The following is a 26,495-nucleotide window of genomic DNA, read 5'->3' as shown; positions in this document are numbered from 1 at the left end:
TTGGAGATTGATCTTGTTGTTTGTTCTTGATATTTTGTTTTGCCTTTGTTAATCCTCTTTGAAAGAATTTGTCCAAAATGATCTTGTGTATATAATTCTCTTGCTTTCATAATGAATACTACTAATTTGTGATGAAGATTGACAATTTTTTGCATCCCAAAACAACCTCGATTTAAAGAAGACTTTGTTCTTTCGCAAACCAGAATGTTCTTGGATTTGTGTTGTATGAAAAAACATGCCAAAAGGATTTAGTATTTGTCTAATGTTTGTCATTTGTCTCAGAAGCATGATGTACTTTCTGCAAAAAGGTGCAACAACGGTGTCCGTGTTGTCCTTGCTTATTTTAGCCATCAATTTTGGAGATTAATCTTGTTATTTACTCTTTATGCATTGCTTTGACTTTGTTGATTCTTTTGACGAATCCGTTTAAAAAAATCTTGAGTATAAAGTTATGTTCCTTTGTAATAAATATTGGTGATTTGCCATGTAGCTTGATGCATTTTCATAGCCTAGAACAATCTTGAATTCAAGAAAGCTTTGTTCTTCATGAACCAGAATGTTCTTGGATTAATGCTGTGAAAACCAGAATGTTATTCGTTTTATGTTTAATAACCAGAACAATCTTGTTTTCTTAGATTTTTGTTTTTAACAAACCAAAATGATCTTGCCGTCAATTTCCAATTTAGTTAAGACATAATTTGCTTTGATTTATATCATGGTGTGATATTGATTGTTGTATGAATGTATTTGATCATCTTCTTCATAAAGATTCTATCTTGAAGATGTAATAACCATTCTCTTGAATGATGGATATGTGATATATTCTTTTTTAGATTCTTTCATTATTGGGTGAATATTTATGCACTTTGATGAAGTGAATAGATTCTTGCTTGTTCACTTATGCAATTCATGTTCCTTAAATAAAACTCAAGTGCAATCATTAGTAGATCATCATTCATAAAACTTAATCATTTATTTCATAAGGTTTGTTGTCATTAAAATATAGATCAAAAAAGTTTTTACCTCAACAATTTGCACCTTCAATTGGCATCTCCAATGCTTCATTAACATAGGTAGGCTCAATTAATGAGAGTAAGTCAAACAAAGTGGTATCTTTTAGTGATGATTTGGTCCTCAAAGAATCACTTGCACTTCCAATTATTAGAGTTTCAGGATGAGAGGACTTGTACTTTCATCCACATCTTCCATCTGACTTATCTTGATTGTTTCTAACTTGATCAGATTCATCCTCTAAAGATTTGTCTTCTTCTTCTGATTTACTTGTATTCTCTTATTTTTCATGTTCTCCTGGTGTGTCTGCATATGCCTTTCGGTAAATCTACACTATCATAATTTTGTTTTGACTTTTCAAGGTCAAGTTGTTTGTCTGCATACGCTCTATAAGTCTTAGATCTTTCAAAGTATCCAATGAAGGTACAATTTTGGGATCTAAAATCAAATTTACCAAGGTTATCTTTAGTATTCGACATATAACAAGTACAACCAAATTGTTTATAGTAAAAGATGTTAGACTTTTTACCTTTCCACAATTCATATAGTGTTTTATTCAATATAGACCTAATTAAGATTCTATTTTGAATATAACATGCACTGTTAATTGCTTTTGCCTTTGGCCTAAAAAGAGTACAGATTCATCCTTCTGACTAATTATTTTTTATTAAATATAATATCATAATTATTATCACTTAACTGAATAATATTTAATAAATTATGCTTACGACTTTTAAAAAACAAGATATCTTTAATAGAAGGGGAAATATCATTATCAATTGTACCTTGACCAATGATCTGACCTTTTTATTTTCCTCCAAATACCGATAAGTTTGTGATTAGGGCTGTTACAAAAATGGAGCTCATATTGAATTCAAAAACAAAAAAAAAAATAATTAAAAACATATTATCAAAACACATCTTGTTCATAATTATTTTTGAATAAAATTAATGTTGATCTAGTTAGAAATGAAGATACAATTTAGAATTAAACTATGACTAAATTGAAGTCTTGATTTTATCTATAAATAGATACTCAAGATTGAAAAAGAAGATCATTGAAAAATCATAAACGAGTAGAAAAACTCAATCAAAATTTCAAATTCATCTTAGAGTTTAGGGAGAGAAACCCTTATTCAAATGAGAAATATTTAATAGGTATTTTTCTTTGAGTGTGATAGTCATTGTTATAATTAATTTGTTAGAAACAACTACTCAAGTTCCAAATCATTGTATTCAAATCTGATAGTGGTGTTAGTGTGTTTTCAACAATCTACTGTTGTCAGATTGTGTGGAGAAGACTCGACTGGTAGAGTCAAGGTGTGTGTTCCTAAAAAATATGGACTTCTCAAACTATTTGAGAATATTGACTTGGAGGATCAGGTGTTTTGTAATTCAAGTTGTTGAATTCGTAGATTAAACTCTTTTGAGTGTAGTCAAATTAGTGGTGAACTAGGATAAATTACTTGTATCACTTTATTCCTACACTCCTTAGTTGTGTTATTGTTTATACTCTAAGTAAATTATCAAGTCTAAATCAGTTTAATCACATAATGAAAAAATTATCAACTTAGTCAAACACAATTCAACCCTTCTTCTTGTTTTTGAACCTTCAACATTACTATTTGTTAGTTAAAAAATCAGAGCGATTGAAAAAAAATGTCAAGTTTTAATATAGGAGAACCAAAGCTGCAATTATAAAAAATAATAGTAATATCAAAATACAATATGCAAAGCATTGTTAACTTAAAAACTGTATTTTCCGATAAACACTTCTCATTTTTTGTTTTCTTTCCCAATACTCTAAAGACACTCGACCACAAATACACGACTAATATTAAGTTATAATAAAAGGAAAAAAGGACAAGAATCCTTTTTTTCACATTTTGGTTCTTATCTTGCTAATGCTAACTAGGCAACATTGCCATCAAGGCCTAATTTTGATGTTAGCCAAGCACAAACATCGTCCATCTCTTCTGGAATTGTGTAGTGGCCAAGCCTGTTATGTATAAGGACAAAAAAGACAAGTTCAGACAAAACTTTAAATGCAGCAAGAAATAAGGATTCTATAAAAACTATAGCAAAACTTTTACAAGAATATTTTGATTATTACCCATTATAAGCTTTAAAAGTTGCATCCTGAAATCCATTAGAACTTAAGCACTTGGATGATTTCTCACCAAACTTATATGGAACCACGTCATCTCCTGAAATAATATATTTGCAAATGATATTCTGCAATGTACGGTAAATCACCTATGGGCTATGGTTCATGACATAAAAAATTCAGACTAATCTCTAGCAATATAGCAGTTTATAGAATGGAATTGTATGGCTTGTGCACTCATAATTAAATATATAGAAATAAATTCTACTAACTAGTTAAATAAGTAAATCAATTTTGCTAATTAAACCCCTTTTATTTCCTGTTACACCTAAATAACTTGGTCAACTGAATTCACGTAACCTACGTGAACTCAGTTAAAAACATACATAAATTCAATTCACGTACAAAATGTTATTTTTTTGGTGTAACTGAAAATAAAAGGGCTAGCAAAATTGTAAATAAATGTCCTGTGTACTTTACCACTTCTCTCTAATGATTTCTTCTATGAATTTAGTTTTTGATTTCAAAGAAGTTACCTTTTCCATGACACATTAAAATGGGAAAGGAATGAGCACGCCTCGTGGCGTCATCTACCCCTTGTAACTTGTTACTCAAGGTCCTAAAACAAACAGAAATATCAATTTCAATTTAAATAAAATGTTTTTTCCCAACATGATGAGTTAAAATAAAATCAGAAAAGCATACTTTGCACATGGAAGCCAGCCACTCAAACCAACAGCTGCACTTAGGTTGGCTGGATAAGCATTGCCATTCCCATACTTTCCGGCAGTAAAGCAGGATGCAGAGTAAAGCGCAGTAGCTGCTCCCATGCTAAACCCTCCAACACATAGCTTAACTGCCACAGGATATCAGAATCGAAATTCATATAATATTTAATAAACATAAATTCCTGTGACTTACAAGCACTAAACAACACAGAGATGCAAAAGTAGCAAGAAAATTATGTGGAACTAAATAAAAATTCATTTCCCTTTGAGGATTTACACTTCCAGCCTAAGCATAAATGTAGCATGGTTTTGAGAAATTTAACGCATACAAAAGTTTATCCTTATATTAAAAAATATTACAACAAGAAGTTATCTAGACAATTTGCATTTTTATGCAAATTCAAAATTGTGTTATATACTGAGAATAGATCTCCATGTTGGCCAACATTGAAACGTCAACATGGGTCGCACAAGGTAGAAGTTTACATTTGATTATCTAATAAAAGATTGAAAAATGGTCTTTTATCTTCTATTTATTTATTTATTTATTTATTTATTCTATTCTATATTTTTGTCTCTCATGTGTGCCAGTTACCAGCATTATTTTCTGTGCTAGTGTACAATAATTAAGCTCTATGTTTTATGATAACCTAGCAGAAAAAACAAGAATTATTTCAGAAGCATTGACAAAAAATAAATCGTATAAGAAACCTACTGTCTGCAGGTTCTGTGGACAACAAATTGGCAACATGTGCAGCTGAAGCATCCAAACCTTCTAGATCATCAGGAGCTGCTTCAGATAGCTCTTCCACATCAAACCCTAAAACACATAAAGTTACAGTTAAGAAATTTATCAACACCAATTTAACTTTGTTTTAAGATTTAAACCCGGATCACCTCTGTCATTGAATGCATTTTGATACTCAAAGTATCATTATAAATGGAAAGGATTCTAAATTTTACTAATCAATGTGACATGGTGATTGTGCATCTTCTGTATGGAACCTCAAACACCTAATTTATTAACTGCAAATCTTAAACGCTAAAAGTTGTGGCAATAATCAGAGCCTACAAAACAATCAAACTTACAAGCAGTAGAAGGAAAGCCACCAAATAAAGACATTGGTCGAGTAGGAGCAGTTGGACATATCCATTTAATCTGCATCGCACAATTCAAAGGTATGAGCTTTATGATTAGTATAGAAACAATCATTGATTCTCCAAGGCTAAACAACTCGACATTAACCATGTATGTTTTCCTTTAACAATCAAAGTTGTGTCCTTACGTTTGGAAGAGGAAGGGTCTCTAATAGCTGGGACCAACTGCAAAAGCAATGAGTTAAATCAGGGTTCTGACTTCTGAGTTGTAACATATTCTTGAAATCATGCTTAAAAATTAAGTTAAGCTGATTCTAATTGTTATTCTTATTTTTTTCCCTTTTCTGATCTATGTATCTCCTTTTATGGATTTTTGCATTCGATTAGAAAGAACAGAAGAAACCTCCGGTGCTATGTTTTAAACATTAACATGTTCATAAGATTTCCTCTATCACAGAAGGAAGCCATCCACCAAAAATAAAAAAGTTTCATTTATATTACCATTATTTGAATCTGATATCAAAACTAAGTCACAATTTAATTTACAAAGATGCATTCAACTCATTCTTGGAAAAATTTAAATTTTGTAATACTACGCAAATAAAACTTCTCAGCAAAGATAGTTAATAACTTAATATAATAGTTCTATAAAATTATAAATACTAAAAAAGTAAACCAGGATTGAGCCACTTGAATTCTACAGATTTGATGGCTTTTGTTGGCAAAAGTAGCTTCTGCATACTTATGTCTGTGATTAAGCGGGTTTAAATCAGAAAGAAAGGAAATGGGCCATCTACCATGACCAATAGGACCCAAGCTGACACAATGGTTAGTTCGCTAGAAATTAAGTTGCTAGTTAGATAGTTACTATTTGTAACTCTAGCAGCTAGAAATTAGAGGTCTATATATCTGAGATGTTTTTCTAGAGCTCATCCCAAATAATGGCCTCTTACTCTTAAAGACTGCGAGCACCTTGAAAAAAAACCAATTTTGGTTTCCTCCTCCTCTTCCCTGCGGCGTTCGCAGAGCTCCTACCCCTATGAGTCGCGACAGCGTCGCATTCTCCTCGCGGATGCGACGGTTCCCTACGACAGCATCTCCTCGTTCTCCTGTTCTTGTCTCCTCTTTCCTCTATTCTCTTCACTTTGTTTCTTATTTTTTGAATACTCGTCTTTTTCTTACCAACTTCCCGCTGTCCCATCGTTCTCTTCACTCTGTTCTCTTCTTTTTTTCTGTCACAAGTGTGTAATGACTTTAAGTGGGACTCAAAATGTTCAACCAACTGAAAAAAGGAGTGTGTTGTTCCTACAGTTGCAAAAAATGCTCTGGGAATGACGACTGATCCAGCATGGAAATATGGTGTTCTAGTTGATAAAGCTAAAAGAAAAATCAAGAGTAAATTTTGTGAGAAACATTTACAGGGGGTGTTTATTGCTTGAAACATCATTTGGCAGGAACCAACAGAGATGTTGCACCTTGTCTATCTATTCCTCAAGATGTCAAGAAAGAAATGTTGGATAGTTCATTGCAAACAAAATAATTGGAAAAGTCCAATTTATTTGACATTGAAGGTAGTAACATTGTTGCTGCTGATTCAAGTGGCAAAAGAAAAAGTCAAGATGGGATTGTGCCTACAAATATTTTCAAAAAAAGAGTCACTTCTAAACCACTATCTATTGTATATACAAGAAGACCCTTAGGGAGGATGCATGTAAGGATATTGCTTTATTTTGTTGTAACAATGCTATTCCATTTAATGTGGCAAGGACCGAAGAGTATCAGAAGATGTTTAAATCGGTTTCTAAACATGGTTTAAGACTTAAGACACCATCCTATCATGAGATTAGAGTGAAATATTTGGATTATTATGAGAAAAATATCCATGAGGATTTCGAGGTACATAGGATTGTTTGGAAGAAATTAGGATGCACCATAATGACTGATGGTTGGTCCGATAGGATAAGAACAATACTGAACTTTTTGGTGAATAGCCCCAAGGGAGCCATTTTTTAAAGTCTATTGATGCATCTGACATAAGCAAGATTGCTGACAGTTTTCAAGATGATGGATGATGTTGTTGAAGAGGTTGGGGAAGAACATGTTGTCCAAGTTATTACAGACAATGCAGCAAATAACAAAGCTGCTAGTGAATTGTTGATGCAAAAGTGGAAGAACTTGTTCTGGACACCATGTGCAGCTCATTACATCGACCTTATGTTGGAAGATTTCGAGAAGAAGATCCCTCTCCACAAAGATACAATGGCTACAGGTAAGAAGATCACAATCTACATTTATGCAAGAACAAGCCTTATTTCTTTATTGAATAAATTTACCAAAGTCGGTGATTTGATTCGACTTGACTTACCTATTTTGCCACTTCTTACTTGACACTGGGCTGTTTGCATGACAATCAAGATGCACTCATTAATATTTCAAATCAAACGAGTGAAAGTCTAGTAAACTTGCAAAGAGTAGTGATGGCATCATTGTGGAAAAAGTGGTTATGAGTAAGGTGTTTGGGAAAAATGTTGTGAACTGCATGAGGGGTGTTTTCTCATAATTAAGTTACAAATGCATTGTATGATTGTTTGAACAGAATGCTGGAAGACCTGGAAGTAAAAGGCAAGATTGATTTTCAACTTGAGGATTTCAAAGGCAGTTGGATTATTTGGTAACAATAGTGGGATTCCTACGGAGGTGGCCATCCAGAATTGCCAAGGTTCATTATGTGAGTACTCATGTAGCTCATCTGGATGTGAGCAGAATTGGGGTTTGGTAGTGAATGTAGCTAACTTTATAAGTGTTTAGGTTCACATTAAGAAGTCAAATCACTTAAGCAAAAAACAATGAACAAGGTAGTCTTTGCAATGGCTATTCAAGAAGAAGAAGAATAAGAGACATAGTGTTCACTACGACGTTGAAGCAATTGAGATTGAAGATGAAGGGGAAGAATGGATTGAGAATGTGAAGGATAATGAAGATCAAGGCATCTCACTTTTTTTATTTTTGAAATAGTCAATGTTATTAATTAGTTGTTAGAAGGCATCTCACTTGATGTTGGAGACATCTGGCTGCCAATTTTTCAACGCCAACCTCCAACCCCGCGCGTGATACATCTGGCTGCCAATTTTTCAACGCCAGCCGTCACTCAGGGCCTTACGGCACATTCCAAGGTCCTTTTCAACTTCTGGTGATTTTTCAACATCTTTTCTTCCCTTTCGCCTAACGTTGATCTTCATGTCCGACATCGGATCTGCTACTGCCTCCTCTTCCGTTTTCGATTTCACTACGCTTCCTTTGATCTCATGCGAAAAATTGGTAGGTGCTGCCAATTACGCAGGATGGGGAGCTTTCGTTGAACTTTGGTTTCAAGGACAAGGTCGTCAAGACCATTTGCTCAAACAGTCCAAGGATGTCGCTGCCAAGGATCAAGACAATTGGAAACAGATTAATGTCTCTCTATGCAGCGTTCGTTGGTTTTCAATCGATGTCAAACTTCAATCTCAATTTCTCTCGTTTAAAACATGTTATGATGTTTGGGCAAAGGCGAAGAAGACATACTCCAATGACGTTAATCGTCTATACACTGTAGTCTCTAATCTTATTTCCATGAAGAAACAAGAAATGGATATGCAAAGCTACATAAGTAAGCTTGATAATTTGATTGCTGACTTTGATGCACTTATGCCCTATACTAATAGTGCCGAAACACATGTTGAACAACGTGGAAAATTCTTTATGGTTCTGGCCCTTGCGGGTCTTACACCAGATCTTGATAGTGCTATTGTTCCCTCATATGAAACTGTTTGTGAACAATTACGGCGTCTTTCAGCCCCTTTAGCTCCTGTTCCAGCCCTTACTTCTCTCAATGTGCTAGTTGAATCTACTGCACTTGTCTCTAATTCTTATCAACGAGGTGGTAGAGGAGGAGGATGTGGACATAATCGTGGTCAAACTCGATGCAACTATTGCAACCGTTTTGGCCACGTTGAAGCACAATGTCGCACCAAAGCTAATCAACTGCAACCCAGAGTCGCCAATGTTGATCAAATTGAGACCTTTGACACAAGTGATCAAGTCACGCTTTCTACCACATAATATAATGAGTACATCAAGCTAAAGGCGCAAATGCAAACTACAACACAAGTTGCCTCTGTTGCTCAGATCGGTAATCCTATTGCCTTTGTTACACAATCTTCTTCACTTGGACTTTGGATACTTGACTCAGACACCCCTAATCATATGTCGTAATAAATTGTTTTTCTCATGTTTGACTTATATGAACACACTACCTAGTATTACTTTGGCTAATGGGTCACAAACCAAATGTCATGGTATTGGCCGAACAAATCTCCTACCCACATTCTCTTTGGACTCTGTGTTTTATGTCCCTGGTTGTCCATTTAACTTAATATCCATCAGTAAACTCACTTGTACCCTACCTTACTCTGTTACATTTGCTAATGGTTCTGTTCTTGTGCAGAATCGGAGTACTAGGACGACGATTGGAGTAGGGCATGAGTCTCAAGGCCTATATTACAAGAATATGAAATGGAATACGCTACTAACTCTGCCGAAGCAAATTGCAAGTAAAAAGCAAAGATTTGTGACATCAATGTTTATTTCATAACTATGATATCTAAGCGAACAAGTAATTATTATTATTATTATTATAAATAAAATCCTGAAATTTAGAGAGTGTGAAAATATATCTCCCAACGATAAACTTATAAGAGAATTTTCGGTCATATCATACTAAGTTGGAAAATAAAAAAGAAATAGACAATGTCTTATCACCTGGAGCCATTATCTCCGAGACCATGCAACCAAACTACAGTTGCTTGGTGTTTACCTTTAGGCCTGACTACATAGGTTCTTCCAAACTCAAATGCTCTGGCAGCAGATTTACCACCTGAAATCAAGCCATATTAAAGTGATTAATAAATTAATAATTAGTGATAACAAAAATGAAGCACAATGGACTTCCATTTTTCCTATCCACAACTTGATGATAGTTAAAAGTTAAAACAATTCCTGTATCCAAAGAGATCCCAAATAAAGGTGCTGATTGCTGAGAAAACATACATACCAATAGAACCAAGGGATGGTGCAGCGAAGCTCATATTAGCCCCTAAACAACACACCTACTGAACAGTCCTAAAGCTGCAATGAACAAACAATGATAATTAGTAGTCAATATCTAAATTCTTTAAAGTAGGCCAGAGCAGTAATGAAGACATGCTCATTGCCCAGGGTAAAAGAAGATTCAGACAATCTACCACGTGTACTTATACTCGGTCACTTTTAAAATTCACCATGTTGACTTAAAAGTTGTTGGGTAAATGATCATTTAATTTCCCTGAATTATCAAATAGTATCTAAAGTTCAGAGGTTAAAGGTTTCCCTAACTCCTTTTCCCTATACTTCAGAAAATGTTATTTTGGTTCCCACTATCTAACAGCTGTTAGGGTCTGTTTGGTTGGAGCTAGATGGAGGGGAAGAGGAAGGGAGCAAAACCCCTCCTAAAGCGTATTTTGTTCTCCCTCCATTGTGCGGATTTGGGAGGGAGGGGAGGGACCAAAACAACTTATAAACCATTTAAAATCCCTCTCCGACCCTCAAACCAAACACAAAATCATTTAAAATCTCTTCCCCTCCCTTATGTTGAACCAAACATGTCTCTAATTCTCTCTCCTCCCTTTCTCTCCCCCTCAGCCTTTCCTCCGTTGAACCAAACGGACCCTTATACTCCATTAATTATTTTTTACAGTCATCTGCAAAATGGTGACAGTGCTAAAGGTTTGAAAGACATAATTATAGGGACCTAATAAAAAATTTATAGAAACAATAAGGACATGTAAAATAATTTAACCAAAGTTTTCAGTAAATGTACAGCTATATATGTATGTTCGATTCTTCATTGCATTCACCATAATTTAAAAACATGAAAATATTAAGGAATAAAGGGGAAAGCCCTTAATCCCCGTATGGCAATCTCTTATATTATTAGAAAAGAAAAACCGCATTAAGGTAAAAACAAATTAAAATTTGAGGAACTGAAAACAATCCTAGAAAATATCAAATAAATTATAACTTGGAAGAAAATCTCAATAACGATTACAGTGAAGAGAAACATAAATAACAAATCCAATATACCCCCAATTTACAAATCAATAACCGCAATTCATAACCAAAAATCTCAAGCTAGAATTATTTAAAATTGAAATGGAAAGAACTGAGTGTTTCAACTTTCTACAGAGACAAACCTTAGTGGCCGGCTGTGTTGAGACTCTCAAAATGTCCGAAGCTCCACGTTGTGTTTTAACTCTTAGTTCTCGTTTTTTATGTATTTATTATTTTCTTTTTATTCTTTGACTTTTTAGCATTTACAAAAAAAAAGTCATTTGTGATTTGACGGTGAACATTTCTTTTTAAATTTAATTAAAGTTTTAATCTATTTATTTATACTGATTTACGATATTATTTTCTTATATTAAAAAACTTATAATTTTTTTATATTTTATTTATTTTTTAATTAAAAAACCCAATATGATATATTTTAAATAATATAATATGTCTTATAATGATATAGAATAATTAATACTTATTAAATAAAAATAAAACACGGTAAAAACTTAACATTCAACTTTAGAAATTTTTCATATTTGTAATTTAATTAACAACATATGAATAATTAATACATTTAGATATAATTAATACATTTAGATGTAATTAATACATTTAGATAGTTCTATATCATAAAATTATATCTCACGTTATTTAAATTACGTTAAATTGTCATTTTTAAGATCAAAAATTTGATAGAGAGACTAAAATTGTCGATTTTTAATATACAGAGACCAATTTCGTGCATTGATAAAAATAGAGAATCAAAACTGCAACTAAATCTCGTTTTACTAAAAAAGATGTATTCATTTAAATTAGTAGAAGTTACATCGATCATTAATACAATTTAAAGTATGTGTTTGGATTGACGTTTACAAATGTACTTTTGAATAAATTTATTTTGCAAATCTAATTTTAGTTTTCTCTAATATAATTTATGTTTGGATATTATATTGTTTTATAAAATGAATTTTGTTTGCATTATATAACTAAATATATCAAATGTTCTTTTAAATGTATATTTACTAAAAAAAAATGGGAGAGAAAGATAGCAAAGATCCCACCATCTGAATGGCAAAATGGGAAAAGTAAATTTTTATAATTAAAAATAGAATATGATGAATGCAAAAGGATTTGTTTAAGGGCAAACATGGATCGGGAGTATAACTAAGTTTGGGGAATGCATTTTCAAGAGAACCCAAACATGAAGTCAAATCACTTTTTATTTTTAAAATAGAAGTTTGAGATCTAAAGGGCTTAAAGTCGCTAAAAATGAAAATGATTAATTTGCGATCAAACTCAAAGCACTCAAGTTAATAGTGTAAAACAACAAAATGCCTACAAATATGACAAAACCTACTAACATAACAAAATTGAAGTATTTGAAATACTCATGTCTTTAGAACTACAACATTTAAGACGCCAAAGTAATTGATTTTGCATTAGATCAATGTTGGTTTGTCAATCTGAAACCAAACGAACATCACAACAAGACAAAAAACCAAAACAACGTCGCTTTAAGACGATAAAATTATAAATAAAAAAACACAATAACTAAATATATGTGAGAATCACTTATTTAGTTAAAAGTTAATGAGAAAAATAATTTAGAGATGTGATTTCGAACCAAAAATTTACATTAAATCACCCTTCTTAGATGATGAAAAGAGAAAAAGAACGAAAGAGAGAAGAGGGAGGATATTTTGACAGTAATTTTTTTTCTTTATTTTTAAAAGAACAATTATCGAAACTGCTTTAAAATAACTTAACGACAACACATTGGAAAAGAAGACTTTCAAAATTAAACTTATGTAATTGAAAAGTAAATTACAACAAGTTAAAATACATGAGTTATCAACATTGATAACTCGATCACCCCTAAGCTCATCATAACACGCTCAAGGATATTGAGTATTAGTGACCCACTAGTTAAATCAAGTTGTATGTGGTGTATTGGCGTTCAAGGCCGCGACTTTGTTACGCCTTCGTTGTTATCAAGAATTCTGCATAAACAAACCCTAATAATTTGAGACGTTCATCCCGATGCACAAAATTTAAAAGGTTACCAACCGAAACTAATAAATAGCATTTAACAAGTATGACATAATATAAAGTGATAAATAGAGCATGCATATACATATGTTATTATATAACAAACATGACTCGTATGACAAAACACCATAATGTAATGTTTATTTACTAATGTAAAGTTGAAATCTTTACTTTCAAAAATTAAAACTTTAATTTTTAAATATCAAGAACAAAGCTTTGAACAAAACAAAAGTTGATGTTTTTTCCTTGAAATCTCTTTGGTCATCATTACTTCTTTTTCACTACACAAAGTCATGAAAACAATAATTTGAGACATTTATCCCGGTACACAAAATGTAAAAGGTTATCAACCGAAACTAATAAATAGCATTTAACATGTATAGCATAATATAAAGTGATAAACAGAGCATGCATATACATATATTATTATATAACAAACATGACTCGTATGACAAAACACCATAATGTAATGTTTATATACTAATGTAAAGTTGAAATCTTTACTATAAAAAATTAAAACTTTAATTTTTAAATATCAAGAACAAAACTTTGAACAAAACAAAAATTGATGTTTTTTCCTTGAAATCTTTTTGGTCATCATTGCTCCTTTTCCACTACACAAAGTCATGAAAACAAGGGCGATTCCATGTTTGCAAAACTACATGAATACACTTAGATCAAATAAATTTGTATTTTCACTCTTACAACTTGAATCATTTTCAAAGCTTCGAACATTTTATAAAACTAATAAATTAATTCCTATAAATTTCTTTGATCATTCTTTTTAAACTAGCTTTTTATGAAGGAAAAAAATAATAAGATGAAGGAGCAAGGTTAAAACAATAGTATCCTTTTTTTTAAGAGACATCATTTTTATTTTTTATTTTTAAGAGAGACAAAAGAGAAAATTTTGTTATCTTTTTGTCAAATATATTTCAACACTCAAACAACTTGAATCATTTTTAAAGCTTCGAACATTTTATAAAATTTATAAATTAATTCCTCTAAATTTCTTTGATCATTCTTTTTAAACTAGCTTTTTATGAAGAAAAAAAATAATAAGATGAAGGAGCAAGGTTAAAACAATAGTATCCTTTTATTTTTAAGAGACACCGTTTTTATTTTTTATTTTTAAGAGAGACAAACGAGAAAATTTTGTTATGTTTTTGTCAAATATATTTCAACGCGCAAACAAGCATGATCTAAATTACAAAAATAATTACAAAAATTTGGAAAAACTTCATCCACAAAAAGACATAAGAAAATGGCCTAAGAAGGAAAAGAGGGGAAAAAAAGAAACTTACAATACAAAGTCATCACAAGCACTACAAAATAAAAAGAAACGACTTTGATTTAAGGATTTTCTCATAATTTCTCTGAAGATGAAGATTTGTCTCTTAAAATTTCACTCGTCAACGCTTCTCAAGGAAGAGAAAAAAACAATAAAGTGAAATTTAGAGAACATGACAGTGCTATAACAAAAAGGTGGAAGGAAATTTCTTCTTCTAATTAAAGACTAAGGGAGGTGCCAAGGACTACTCATTCTAAAAATTGTTCACTCAAGACCACACATTAAAAGTGAAGATGTAGCTTCACCACAATAACAGAAACTCTACTATTAATAGAAATATTCTACTATTTTAATTAAAGCATCTAACATAACTGGCTCACAAATAATTCCTTCAATAAATTAAAATTTATAAAAATATTCACCAATAATAATTTGTTCGTAATGCGACTAACTAATTATCCGACGAAATAGTTTAATTACTGTAAGACCCATAATTTTAAAGTACCATTTATGTATTTTTGGTGTATTTTGGATTTTGGCTCGGAGGCTTTTAAGCCAAGGTTAATAATATTTTGGAGTTTTATAATCGAAAAGATATTTTGATGCCAATTAGAATTTCTCGTCGACAAATAAATTGAATTTAACTGCGGAAAAATCCTTTACGGAGAATTTAAGGCGTTTCGGGTGAAACGGTAATTTAATAAATATCTAGATCTTGAGATATTTGTTAAGTTATAATTATTATATTTATATATGTTTGTTTGGAGGGAAAAAGAAAGGAAAACTAGAAGGAAGGAAAAGGAAAAGAAAATAGTATATAAAGGAAGGAAGGAAAAACAAAGGAAAGAAATATAAAGGAAGGAAAATCTCAAATTTCCATCTCCTTCCTCTGAACCTCACGCAAGAAACCAAAATTTCCTCCTTTCTCCCGTTTTCATTTTCGTCGCTTTCTTTCTTCAAAGCTAGTGACCCAAGGTTGGGTGAGAGTTAGATCAAGGTTTTCGCAACTCCACTCTTCCTCTTTGATTCGAAAACGAAGAAAAACGGTTTTGAGATCCAAACACAAACCCCTCCGTTTCTTCTAGATCCGAACCTCATTTCTCGAAGAGACAGAAGGGAAAGTTGCTCACCACCACGCTACGGTGCTAGTGAACTAATTTGGAAGCGGCGTTGCGAGCGGAAAATTTACCGGAATTACTCGCGGTACCGGAAACGAACGATAAAGCTAACGTTGAGGTAAGGGCTCCTTCCAAACTTCTAGTTTGCATTAGGGACTTATCTGTGGTTGTGTGGGAAGGAATTTGTTAGGGTTAAATGTATCGATTTGGGAAAATAACGAAACTAGTGCGTTATGGGTAAAAACCTTAGAGTTAGGTTTTGTTTATAGTGATGAATGTTTCGTGGTAAATGAATTTGAAGTCATTGTGTAAGATTTTGGGTAAATGAAACTTGTGTGTTTTGAGTAGTGGATTGTGTCGATTTGTGTTCGTTGTTTTTGACATGCTCTTAATTGATATTGATGAAATTTGATATGTGTATGGTTGGATTTGTGAATAAATGAATTGATATGTTTTGATGTGAGAATTTGTTGAGTTTGTGTTGTGTGAAATTTGAAAACCATTAAGTTAAATGAGTATTAAGAATGGGGAATCTCTTAATGTCTCGTTTACTTAATGTGCGTTTGTTTGTGAAAAATCGTTTAAGTTAACTGGGCGTTAAGAATGGGGAATCTCTTAATGTCTCGGTTACTTAATATTTTGTTTTAAAGAAAAATCGTTTAAGTTAACTGGGCGTTAAGAAGGGGGAATCTCTTAATGTCTCGGCTTCTTAATATTTTGTTTTAAAGAAAAATCGTTTAAGTTAACTGGGCGTTAAGAATGGGGAATCTCTTAATGTCTCGGTTACTTAATATTTTGTTTTAAAGAAAAATCGTTTAAGTTAACTGGGCGTTAAGAATGGGGAATCTCTTAATGTCTCGGTTACTTAATATTTTGTTTTAAAGAAAAATCGTTTAAGTTAACTGGGCGTTAAGAATGGGGAATCTCTTAATGTCTCGGTTACTTAATATTTTGTTTTAAAGAAAAATCGTTTAAGTTAACTGGGCGTTAAGAATGGGGAATCTCTTAATGTCTCGGTTACTTAATATTTTGTTTTAAAGAAAAATCGTTTAAGTTAACTGGGCGTTAAGAATGGGGAATCTCTTAATGTCTCGGTTACTTAACATTTTGTTTTGAAAACCGTTTAAGTTAACTGGACGTTAAGGAGAGGGAATCTCTTAATGTCTCGGTTACTTAATATTTTGTTTTAAAGAAAAATCGTTTAAGTTAACTGGGCGTTAAGAATGGGGAATCTCTTAATGTCTCGGTTACTTAATATTTTGTTTTAAAGAAAAATCGTTTAAGTTAACTGGGCGTTAAGAATGGGGAATCTCTTAATGTCTCGGTTACTTAATATTTTGTTTTAAAGAAAAATCGTTTAAGTTAACTGGGCGTTAAGAATGGGGAATCTCTTAATGTCTCGGTTACTTAATATTTTGTTTTAAAGAAAAATCGTTTAAGTTAACTGGGCGTTAAGAATGGGGAATCTCTTAATGTCTCGGTTACTTAATATTTTGTTTTGAAAACCGTTTAAGTAAACTGGGCGTTAAGAATGGGGAATCTCTTAATGTCTCGGTTACTTAATATTTTGTTTTGAAAACCGTTTAAGTAAACTGGGCGTTAAGAATGGGGAATCTCTTAATGTCTCGGTTACTTAATATTTTGTTTTGAAAACCGTTTAAGTAAACTGGGCGTTAAGAATGGGGAATCTCTTAATGTCTCGGTTACTTAATATTTTGTTTTAAAGAAAAATCGTTTAAGTTAACTGGGCGTTAAGAACGGGGAATCTCTTAATGTCTCGGTTACTTAATATTTTGTTTTAAAGAAAAATCGTTTAAGTTAACTGGGCGTTAAGAACGGGGAATCTCTTAATGTCTCGGTTACTTAATATTTTGTTTTGAAAACCGTTTAAGTAAACTGGGCGTTAAGAATGGGGAATCTCTTAATGTCTCGGTTACTTAATATTTTGTTTTAAAGAAAAATCGTTTAAGTTAACTGGGCGTTAAGAATGGGGAATCTCTTAATGTCTCGGTTACTTAATATTTTGTTTTGAAAACCGTTTAAGTAAACTGGGCGTTAAGAATGGGGAATCTCTTAATGTCTCGGTTACTTAATATTTTGTTTTAAAGAAAAATCGTTTAAGTTAACTGGGCGTTAAGAACGGGGAATCTCTTAATGTCTCGGTTACTTAATATTTTGTTTTGAAAACCGTTTAAGTTAACTGGACGTTAAGGAGGGGGAACCTCTTAATGCCTCGGTTACTTAATATTTTGTTTTAAAGAAAAATCGTTTAAGTTAACTGGGCGTTAAGAACGGGGAATCTCTTAATGTCTCGGTTACTTAATATTTTGTTTTGAAAACCGTTTAAGTAAACTGGGCGTTAAGAATGGGGAATCTCTTAATGTCTCGGTTACTTAATATTTTGTTTTGAAAACCGTTTAAGTAAACTGGGCGTTAAGAATGGGGAATCTCTTAATGTCTCGGTTACTTAATATTTTGTTTTAAAGAAAAATCGTTTAAGTTAACTGGGCGTTAAGAACGGGGAATCTCTTAATGTCTCGGTTACTTAATATTTTGTTTTGAAAACCGTTTAAGTAAACTGGGCGTTAAGAATGGGGAATCTCTTAATGTCTCGGTTACTTAACATTTTGTTTTGAAAACCGTTTAAGTAAACTGGGCGTTAAGAATGGGGAATCTCTTAATGTCTCGGTTACTTAACATTTTGTTTTGAAAACCGTTTAAGTAAACTGGGCGTTAAGAATGGGGAATCTCTTAATGTCTCGGTTACTTAATATTTTGTTTTGAAAACCGTTTAAGTAAACTGGGCGTTAAGAATGGGGAATCTCTTAATGTCTCGGTTACTTAATATTTTGTTTTGAAAACCGTTTAAGTAAACTGGGCGTTAAGAATGGGGAATCTCTTAATGTCTCGGTTACTTAATATTTTGTTTTGAAAACCGTTTAAGTAAACTGGGCGTTAAGAATGGGGAATCTCTTAATGTCTCGGTTACTTAATATTTTGTTTTGAAAACCGTTTAAGTAAACTGGGCGTTAAGAATGGGGAATCTCTTAATGTCTCGGTTACTTAATATTTTGTTTTGAAAACCGTTTAAGTAAACTGGGCGTTAAGAATGGGGAATCTCTTAATGTCTCGGTTACTTAATATTTTGTTTTGAAAACCGTTTAAGTAAACTGGGCGTTAAGAATGGGGAATCTCTTAATGTCTCGGTTACTTAATATTTTGTTTTGAAAACCGTTTAAGTTAACTGGACGTTAAGGAGGGGGAATCTCTTAATGTCTCGGTTACTTAATATTTTGTTTTGAAAACCGTTTAAGTTAACTGGACGTTAAGGAGGGGGAATCTCTTAATGTCTCGGTTACTTAATATTTTGTTTTGAAAACCGTTTAAGTAAACTGGGCGTTAAGAATGGGGAATCTCTTAATGTCTCGGTTACTTAACATTTTGTTTTGAAAACCGTTTAAGTAAACTGGGCGTTAAGAATGGGGAATCTCTTAATGTCTCGGTTACTTAACATTTTGTTTTGAAAACCGTTTAAGTAAACTGGGCGTTAAGAATGGGGAATCTCTTAATGTCTCGGTTACTTAACATTTTGTTTTGAAAACCGTTTAAGTAAACTGGGCGTTAAGAATGGGGAATCTCTTAATGTCTCGGTTACTTAATATTTTGTTTTGAAAACCGTTTAAGTTAACTGGACGTTAAGGAGGGGGAACCTCTTAATGTCTCGGTTACTTAATATTTTGTTTTGAAAACCGTTTAAGTTAACTGGACGTTAAGGAGGGGGAATCTCTTAATGTCTCGGTTACTTAATATTTTGTTTTGAAAACCGTTTAAGTTAACTGGACGTTAAGGAGGGGGAATCTCTTAATGTCTCGGTTACTTAATGTTCGTTTTTGAAAATCGTTTCAGTAAATGAGTATTAAGAATGGGGAATCTCTTAATGACTTATTTACTGAATGTTTTGTCTTGAAAATCGTTAAGTTAAATGAGAATTAAGAATGGGGAATCTCTTAATGACTTATTTACTGAATGTTTTGTCTTGAAAATCGTTAAGTTAAATGAGAATTAAGAATGGGGAATCTCTTAATGACTTATTTACTGAATGTTTTGTCTTGAAAATCGTTAAGTTAAATGAGAATTAAGAATGGGGAATCTCTTAATGACTTATTTACTGAATGTTTTGTCTTGAAAATCGTTAAGTTAAATGAGAATTAAGAATGGGGAATCTCTTAATGACTTATTTACTGAATGTTTTGTCTTGAAAATCGTTAAGTTAAATGAGAATTAAGAATGGGGAATCTCTTAATGACTTATTTACTGAATGTTTTGTCTTGAAAATCGTTAAGTTAAATGAGAATTAAGAATGGGGAATCTCTTAATGACTTATTTACTGAATGTTTTGTCTTGAAAATCGTTAAGTTAAATGAGAATTAAGAATGGGGAATCTCTTAATGACTTATTTACTGAATGTTTTGTCTTGAAAATCGTTAAGTTAAATGAGAATTAAGAATGGGGAATCTCTTAATGACTTATTTACTGAATGTTTTGTCTTGAAAATCGTTAAGTTAAATGAGAATTAAGAATGGGGAATCTCTTAATGACTTATTTACTGAATGTTTTGTCTTGAAAATCGTTAAGTTAAATGAGAATTAAGAATGGGGAATCTCTTAATGACTTATTTACTGAATGTTTTGTCTTGAAAATCGTTAAGTGCTTTTAGAGACCTACACTTGAACGTAGAGTTCGGACCGGGAATTTTGAAATTCGGAATGATTAAGATCTCGAGTGGATTACTTGAAGACATTGCGAATTCTCAGGATGACGTCTTAATTCAAGAGAAGAGGAATCTAATAGTACAAGGGAAGACGACTGAGTTCAAGATCGGGGCAGATAATGTTTTGCGGTGTAATGGTAGGATTTGTGTACCAGCCATTACAGATATGCGGAAAACGATTCTAGAAGAGGCGCATAAGAGTAAGCTGAGTATTCATCCTGGGGCAACAAAGATGTATCAGGATTTGAGGCAGAATTATTGGTGGCCAGGAATGAAGAAACATGTGGCGGAATATGTATCCACTTGTCTAACTTGTCAGAAAGCGAAGGTGGAACATCAGCGACCTGCTGGAATGTTGCAACCTTTAGATATACCTGAATGGAAGTGGGACAGCATTTCCATGGATTTTATAACCGGATTACCAAAGACAAGGAGAAAGAATGATTCCATATGGGTGATAGTGGATCGACTAACTAAATCTGCTCACTTTTTGCCGGTAAGGACCACCTATAAGGTAGATCAGCTAACGGAGATCTACATTGCTGAAATTGTGAGGTTACACGGGGTACCATCGAGCATTGTATCAGACCGTGATCCGAAGTTCACATCGCATTTTTGGGGAGCATTGCACGAAGCGTTGGGAACGAAGCTACGATTGAGTTCAGCTTACCATCCACAAACGGACGGACAGACTGAAAGGACGAATCAGTCCTTGGAAGATCTGTTGAGAGCATGTGTTTTAGATGATAGAGGAAGTTGGGATGATGTACTTCCGTTGATTGAGTTCACTTACAACAATAGTTTCCACGCAAGTATTGGAATGGCACCATATGAAGCTTTATACGGACGCAAGTGTCAGACGCCCTTGTGTTGGTATAAAGACGGTGAGAATATGATTGTCGGACCAGAGATGGTGCAACAGACCACAGCTAAAGTAAGGAAGATCAAGGAGAAAATGAAGACTTCACAAGATCGCCAGAAGAGTTACGCGGACAAGCGTCGCAGACTTTTGGAATTCGAACAGGGTGACCATGTATTTCTGAGAGTCACACCTACTACTGGAGTAGGTAGAGCCTTGAAATCGAAGAAGTTGACTCCGAAATTCATTGGACCATATCAGATTTCTGCACGAATTGGGCCGGTTGCTTATCGGATTGCATTACCTCCGATACTGTCCAATATCCATGACGTGTTTCATGTGTCGCAGTTGAGGAAATATCTCGCAGATCCATCTCACGTGATCGAACCAGACACAATCCAGCTAAAGGATAACCTGTCGTTCGAAGTACCACCCGTGAGAATTGATGACAGGAAGATTAAGCGGTTGAGGACCAAGGATGTTTCGTTGGTCAAGGTGATCTGGAACCCAATTACTGGAGATGCGACTTGGGAACTGGAGAGCAAGATGAGGGAACAACACCCAGAGTTATTTATCGATGCATAGTTTCGAGGACGAAACTAATTTTAGGGGGGGAGTAATGTAAGACCCATAATTTTAAAGTACCTTTTATGTATTTTTGGTATATTTTGGATTTTGGCTCGGAGGCTTTTAAGCCAAAGTTAATAATATTTTGGAGTTTTATAATCAAAAAGATATTTCGATGCCAATTAGAATTTCTCGTCGATAAATAAATTGAATTTAACTGCGGAAAATCCTTTACGGAGAATTTAAGGCGTTTCGGGTGAAACGGTAATTTAATAAATATCTAGATTTTGAGATATTTGTTAAGTTATATTTATTATATTTATATATGTTTGTTTGGAGGGAAAAAGAAAGGAAAACTAGAAGGAAGGAAAAGGAAAAGAAAATAGTATATAAAGGAAGGAAGGAAAAAGGAAGAAAGGAAAAACAAAGGAAAGAAAAACAAAGGAAGGAAATTCTAAAATTTCCATCTCCTTCCTCTGAGCCTCACGCAAGCAACCCAAAAATCCATCCTTCTCCATTTTTCGTTTTCGTTGCTTCCTTTCCTTCAAAACTAGTGACCCAAGGTTGGGTGTGAGTTAGATCAAGGTTTTCGCAACTCCACTCTTCCTCTTTGATTCGAAAACGAAGAAAAACGGTTTTGAGATCCAAACACAAACCCCTCTGTTTCTTCTAGATCCAAACCTCATTTCTCGAAGAGATAGAAGGGAAAGTTGCTCACCACCACGCTACGGTGCTAGTGAACTAATTTGGAAGCGGCGTTGCGAGCGGAGATTTTACCGGAATTACTCGCGGTACCGGAAACGCGCGTTAAAGCTAACGTTGAGGTAAGGGCTCCTTCCAAACTTCTAGCTTGCATTAGGGACTTATCTGTAGTTGTGTGGGAAGGAATTTGTTAGGGTTAAATGTATCGATTTGGGGAAAAACGAAACTAGTGCGTTATGGGTAAAAACCTTAGAGTTAGGTTTTGTTTATAGTGATGAATGTTTCGTGGTAAATGAAATTTGATGTATCTGGGTGTTATGTTGCGTGATTTGTGTTCGTTGTATTTGGTGTGTTCGTACTTGATGTTTGTTAATTGGTGTGGTTGTTGTGAATTATGGTTTGAATGTGAAAGTATGTTTGAATTTGTTTCTGTGGAATTTGAAAACCATTAGAGTTAAACGAGTATTAAAAATGGGGAATCTTTTAATACCTCGGTTTACTTAATGTGTATTTGAGGAAAATGTTTAAGTTAACTGGGCGTTGAGAATGGGGAATCTCTTAATGTCTCGGTTACTTAACTATCGTTTTTGAAAATCGTTTCGGTAAATGAGTATTAAGAATGGGGAATCTCTTAATGACTCGTTTACTGAATGTTTTGCGAGAAAATCGTTTAAGTCAAAAGTATATTAAGAATGGGGAATCTCTTAATATGACTGTTTGCTTAACGTTTTGTTTTGAAAATCATTAAGTTAAATCGGTATTAAGAACGGGGAATCTCTTAATGACTTATTTAATTAATGTTGTTTGAAAGTCGTTTAAGTTAAATGGGTATTAAAAATGGGGAATCTTTTAATATCTGCATTTGCTTAACGATTGTTGTGAATGGAGTCTGTGTATGCTCATGCATTTCATTTGGTAAATTGTGTCGACCCGTGATAGGTGACACCTTGGTAAACTGTACTGACCCGTGATAGGTTGTACGTTTACGATTTACTATTTAGTAATTCGTGTTGACCCGTGATAGGTGACACCTTGGTAAACTGTACTGACCCGTGATAGGTGGTACGTTTACGAGTTACTATTTAGTAAATCGTGTTGACCCGTGATAGGTGACACCTTGGTAAACTGTACTGACCCGTGATAGGTGGTACATTTACGATTTACATTTTTGGTGAATTGTGCTGACCCGTGATAGGTGGCACCTAGGTAAACAGTACTGGTCTGTGATAGGCGGTACGTTTACGATTCCCGCTTTTTCTTTTAGTAAATCGTGTTGACCCGTGATAGGTGACACCTCGGTAAACTGTACTGACCCGTGATAGGTGGTACGTTTATGATTTACGCATTTTAGTAAATCGTGCTGACCCGTGATAGGTGGCACCTCGGTAATTGGTACTTTGGCCTGCGATAGGCGGTACAATTATGATTTACGGCCCTTCGAGGAGGGTTTTGGTTTGGAATTCCGAGTCCATGCATTTTGGCATATACGCATTGCATTAGGGTGCTTGGCACACGAGTCGTGTTTGATTGAGTTTTATGATTGAGTGATTTGAATTTGATTTATCGTGTTAATTGCGTTGAAAATGCTAAGTGTTATGTGTTGATTATTGTGTGTAAGTATGATGGTTATCGAGATCCCAATTGCCGTGGTAATCGCGTAGAAATTGCTAAGTGTTAAGTTGTGAACTTGATTAGGAATGACTTAGGTTAATTCATGAATTTTTGGAAAAATGATCAGGGAAATCGATTTCCCAATCGATTGGATGGAAGTCAGGGGCTTGGCCAAATGAACAAAATCGATTAGCCAATCGATTTTGTAATCAGTTTTCAAAAATTACCTTTCGAAATCGATTGCCCAATCGATTGGCCCTTAAGTCAGGGGCTCAGCTATCCTGTCAATCGATTGCCCAATCGATTGAATCAAGCCAGAGTTCAAAATTTCACTAAAAACCTTCAGGAAATCGATTTGGAAATCGATTGGTATTAAGTCAGGGGCTCCGTTATCCTGTCAATCGATTGCCAAATCGATTGATTCAGCCCAGGATTCTATTTTCATTAAAAATCTTCACCCCAATCGATTGCCCAATCGATTGGCTCAGTGAAAATCCTCAGTTTTAGTTGTATGATTAATTGCTCATGAATCTATCCATGTCTTGTTTTATTATGTGTTAATTAGGAGATCGAGAACTGCATTTTACCTTCATTTTCATTGGCAATGTACTGTATGAACTTTTCGCATATTGAAAATCCTGTTAAGGTGCATGCTTAGTTGAAAAGTTGTTTTGAGCATTCAAAAACTTAATTGCTATGTGTTAACTGTTATTTTCTGGTTGGTGACCCTTTACACTATTGTGGAAATCTGGGCTTTGCCCTCATATGAGAGTCAGGACGGCCCTACCGGTTCGTACCCTACGGACAGGAATGGAGATGGGAACGCTTGACTGCAGTTACGTTAGGAGGATCTCACGGGGCGCGTGGAGATTACTCAGGGTGTATAGCTTTTTGGTAGGATGATCAGATTAGGATGATGTATAGGGACTAGGGGTCCTTCTTTTTGGTTTGGAGTATTTTTAGTTTGGAAAACTGTACTTATACGAATATTATCAGTTTGATATCATCTTTGGATGGGTTCCATGTACCATTTGATGTTATGTAAAAATGTTTTGGATTTATAATTGGAGAAACTTTTCCGCTGCGTAAATTATAATGACTCAATTATTTATCCAAAAGCATTTCCTGATTTATTTCTTTGTTCGTTTTTAATTACTTTTTTAAAAAAAAAAATATACCCTCGCTTTGAAAAACGGGGTGTTACAATTACCCTCTAAAAATATTCCCTCTTCTTAATCTTGTCAAAGTTGGAATTAGGGGTTTACAAAAATATTGGACCCATCCTTGATCCGTATAGTCCGACCCAAATTTCGTCAATAGTCACGGTTTTAGTTGAATTTTGGGTGAGAAAATAGAAAAAATCGAGTTGATACGGGTTTGTTTGGTGGGGTTCGGATTTCAAAAGTTGATCCATCGGAACCCATTTCCAACCGTAAAACGAGAAATAATATTATTATTGTATTTAATAAGAGTGTAGACAACTTTGTCTCCACGTCTAGTCTTAATTGAAAGTGTACATATAACAATGAATATTTTTTCGAGACACACACAACGTGGACTTGGAACTATGCCCTATGCTATTTTTAAACTGAATACTCCATCAGAACTTTTCTTTTACTTCATTAATTTGGCACCATCACCATTCGACAATAAAAAAAGCTAAAAAGAATGCAAATTATAAAACACAGTCTCTCAGTCCTATAGGTTGTATTCAAATTCAAGTTATACCTTTTCTTGATTCTTCTCACAACAATAGATTCCAACAATAAAAATGTGACTTTGGTAAAGTAAAATTGAAGAACTTCATTTTTCATGTCTAAAGTTGTCGGAGAATGGGACGTCGTGGAAGTGAACAAAATGATGGAATAGACTTGCAAAAGAAAGAATATCAAACATAGTGTAAAGATCTGCAACCAAAACAACCCACCCAATGAAACATGCCACCGCTAGATCTGAAACCTGCCATAACCGAAGTAAAAAAGGTTGAGAATGGATGAGTGTTTGTGCTCTTCGGTTTGTCTTCGGATGACGATTTTTCAACCGAAATCTACCGTAACCGACGGATGTCCACCCCTAGGTGGAATACAAAGCTCTCACTTAAATTTTTGTGACATTCAAAGTTTGTTAAAATTTTAAAATTTTACCCGATTCACTGACACTAACAAATACACTTGGGAGTTTTTCTATAAAAAATTTTCCATTAATTAATAACTCCAAACAAATCATAAAAGTGTTTGAACAAAAATTTTCATTTTATGTTAGACTTAAAATACTACAAAAACTTCAATAATTTCATAAGAGCTGAAAACAAGAAACACAATATTTAAAATTCTCCCGTTTTTAATTCCAAAAAATATAAATTTCCTACATATAAATCACAATTCATCTAAAGAAGTTACAATTTAGTTTTTATTGAAATCCGAGTTTATTTCAAAGTTTGATAGTCGGTAAAAA

General features: G+C 33.6%; 1 protein-coding gene and 1 long non-coding RNA gene across 3 annotated transcripts; both read right to left on the bottom strand.

Moving 5' to 3' along the window:
- Positions 1 to 2,686: 2,686 nt before the first annotated feature.
- LOC101492417 (uncharacterized) lies at positions 2,687 to 11,328 on the bottom strand. Of its 2 annotated transcripts, none has more exons than XM_012711879.3 (10): positions 11,211 to 11,328; positions 10,034 to 10,107; positions 9,742 to 9,856; positions 5,133 to 5,169; positions 4,936 to 5,005; positions 4,562 to 4,666; positions 3,824 to 3,974; positions 3,655 to 3,737; positions 3,125 to 3,218; positions 2,687 to 3,010 (listed from the first exon to the last, which is right to left on the bottom strand). In XM_012711879.3, the coding sequence occupies exons 2-10, from the start codon at positions 10,065 to 10,067 to the stop codon at positions 2,923 to 2,925; spliced, it is 777 nt and encodes a 258-aa protein (XP_012567333.1). In that variant the 5' UTR covers positions 10,068 to 10,107; positions 11,211 to 11,328; the 3' UTR covers positions 2,687 to 2,922. The 2 variants fall into 2 exon arrangements, with proteins under 2 accessions (XP_012567333.1, XP_073220960.1); XM_073364859.1 differs by lacking the exon at positions 11,211 to 11,328 and adding an exon at positions 11,101 to 11,147.
- Positions 11,329 to 12,859: 1,531 nt separating this feature from the next.
- On the bottom strand, positions 12,860 to 14,680 carry LOC140919737 (uncharacterized). The gene is made up of 2 exons (XR_012162373.1): positions 14,427 to 14,680; positions 12,860 to 13,073 (listed from the first exon to the last, which is right to left on the bottom strand). It is a non-coding gene; the product is annotated as an uncharacterized lncRNA (long non-coding RNA).
- Between the last annotated feature and the right edge of the window lie 11,815 nt (positions 14,681 to 26,495).

This window comes from Cicer arietinum, chromosome 1 (assembly GCF_000331145.2).
Source record: "Cicer arietinum cultivar CDC Frontier isolate Library 1 chromosome 1, Cicar.CDCFrontier_v2.0, whole genome shotgun sequence".
NCBI classification, from domain to species: Eukaryota; Viridiplantae; Streptophyta; class Magnoliopsida; order Fabales; family Fabaceae; genus Cicer; species Cicer arietinum.
Note: the sequence above shows the minus strand (reverse complement) of the source record. Positions and strands in the feature narration are given on the sequence as shown.